General features: G+C 44.0%; 1 protein-coding gene across 1 annotated transcript in view; it reads left to right on the top strand.

The window, feature by feature from the left end:
- LOC107299478 (plexin-A4-like) overlaps positions 1 to 1,961 on the top strand; it is a gene marked incomplete at its 5' end in the record, with an annotated part of 61,810 nt that overhangs the window by 29,824 nt on the left and 30,025 nt on the right. The window contains one exon of the mRNA XM_015828832.1: positions 1,865 to 1,886. Coding sequence (XP_015684318.1) covers positions 1,865 to 1,886 — 22 coding nt within the window. The remainder of the gene's footprint in view (positions 1 to 1,864; positions 1,887 to 1,961) is intronic.

The raw sequence follows: 1,961 nt of genomic DNA, 5'->3' as shown, positions 1-1,961 counted from the left end.
GGAGGAGGAGGAGGAAGAGGAGGAGGAGGAGGAGGAGGAACAAAAGAACTGTGTGGTCCTTCATGCTCTCTGAGCTTGGTTGTTTGCTTGCAGACATTTCATGACCCAACTAGGTAACATCATCAGTGCTAGAAGGGAGAGGAGTTTGCGGAGAAAAGGAGAAGGGGGAGGAGGAGGACCACTGTGAGGTCTTTCGTGTTCTCTAAGCTTGGTTATTTTCTTAAAGATGTTTCATGACCCAACTAGACAACATCATCCATGCTAAAGGGAGTGGGATGCTCTCTGAGCTTGGCAATTTTCTTACAGACCTTTCATGACCCAACTAGGTAACACCATCAGTGCTACGGAGTGTTTTCCCTGTTTATATACATTAGCTGGCCCTGCCAGTCTTGGTTGAGGGTGTGATTTCCTTCTCGGTAGTGCTTTAAATTAGAGTATTGCTTTCTGTTTGACGGAGAATCAAACAGAAAACAATTGATTGAGAATCAAGCAGAAAACAATTGATTGAGAATCAAGCAGAAAACAATTGATTTGAGAATCAAGCAGAAAACAATTGATTGAGAATCAAGCAGAAAACAATTGATTTGAGAATCAAGCAGAAAACAATTGATTGAGAATCAAGCAGAAAACAATTGAGAATCAAGCTTGATTGAGAGCCGAGCAGAAAATGATTAACAATCAAGCTAGGCTGAGAATCAAGCAATCAACGATTGAAAATCAAGCTTGATTGGGAAGACGGTGGGAGTCAGCACTTTCTGTGTTGCAATCTCCTGGGTGGTCCCCCCCCCCCCTTTTTTTTTTTTTAACCTACTATGGGGAATTTACTCCTGGTTGTTTTGCCTGTTAAATTCAAAGGATCTCAATAGGCTGGAGAAATTGATTGACTGAAAGGAAGGAAATTGAACTGAAGCGAGCACAGAGTCCCTTTGCTTAGGAGCAGAGCCATCTACGTATTAGAGGCTGGCTGCAGTGTAAACTCTACTCCTTTAGTAGGTGTTTGCAAGGTCTTGTTGCATGTCCCAAAGCTGCAGCTTTGCTGACATGGCAAAGGCTTGATTTAGTGCAATACATCCAAATAACGGATCTATCGTACAGGAAAATACAGGATATATCGTACAGGAAAATGATCCAACTAGGTAACATTATCAGTGCTAGAAAGAGTTGGGTTCGTGGGGAGGAGGAGGAGGAGGAGGAGGAGGAGGCCTGTGAGGTTCTTGGTGCTCTGTGAGCTTGACTGCTTTCTTGCAGACATTTCATGACCCAAGTAGGTAACACCATCAGTACTAAAAGAGTTGGGTTTCTGGAGAAGAGGAGGAGGAAGAAGAGGAGGAGGAGGAGGAGGAAGAGGAAGAAGAAAAAGAAAAAGAAGAAGCAGAGGAGGAGGAGGAGGAGGAGGAGGAGGAGGAGGACTGTGGGGTCCTTGGTGCTCTCTGAGCCTGGTGGTTTTCTTGCAGACATTTCATGACCCAACTAGGTAACAACATCAGTGCTAGAAGGGAGTGGAGGAGGAGTTGCAGGAGGAGGAGGACTGTGTGTGTGTGTGTGTCCTTGGTGCTCTCTGAGCTTGGTTGCTTTCTTGCAGACGTTTCATGACCCAACTAGGTAACATCATCAATGCTAGAAGGCAGTGGGTTTTGCTCTCTGTTTATATACAAATGACTTGCCCTGTTAGTTTTGGTGGGGTTTTTTGTTTTTTTTTGGGTGGTTTCCTTGATTAGGCTGTTGTTTGCCTCTTGATTGTTGACCTGGTGTTAATCTTGGGGTTTAATCCCTGCTTATTTGGGGTTTGATTGCTGGCAAGATGGTGTCTCAGGAAGAAAGAGTGCCTCAAAAGAGACCGTTAAAAAAGCTAAAAAAAAAAAAGGAAACAAAAGGACCAAAAAACTGCTCAACAGAAACGAGAACCCAGATAAGCAGGGATTAACACCAGACAAACAAACGGCAAACAACACTTCAGTCAA

This window comes from Protobothrops mucrosquamatus, unplaced genomic scaffold (genome assembly GCF_001527695.2).
Source record: "Protobothrops mucrosquamatus isolate PMUCROS unplaced genomic scaffold, P.Mucros_1.0 scaffold4996, whole genome shotgun sequence".
Taxonomy (NCBI): domain Eukaryota; kingdom Metazoa; phylum Chordata; class Lepidosauria; order Squamata; family Viperidae; genus Protobothrops; species Protobothrops mucrosquamatus.
This window is presented reverse-complemented; position numbering and strand designations above follow the sequence as displayed.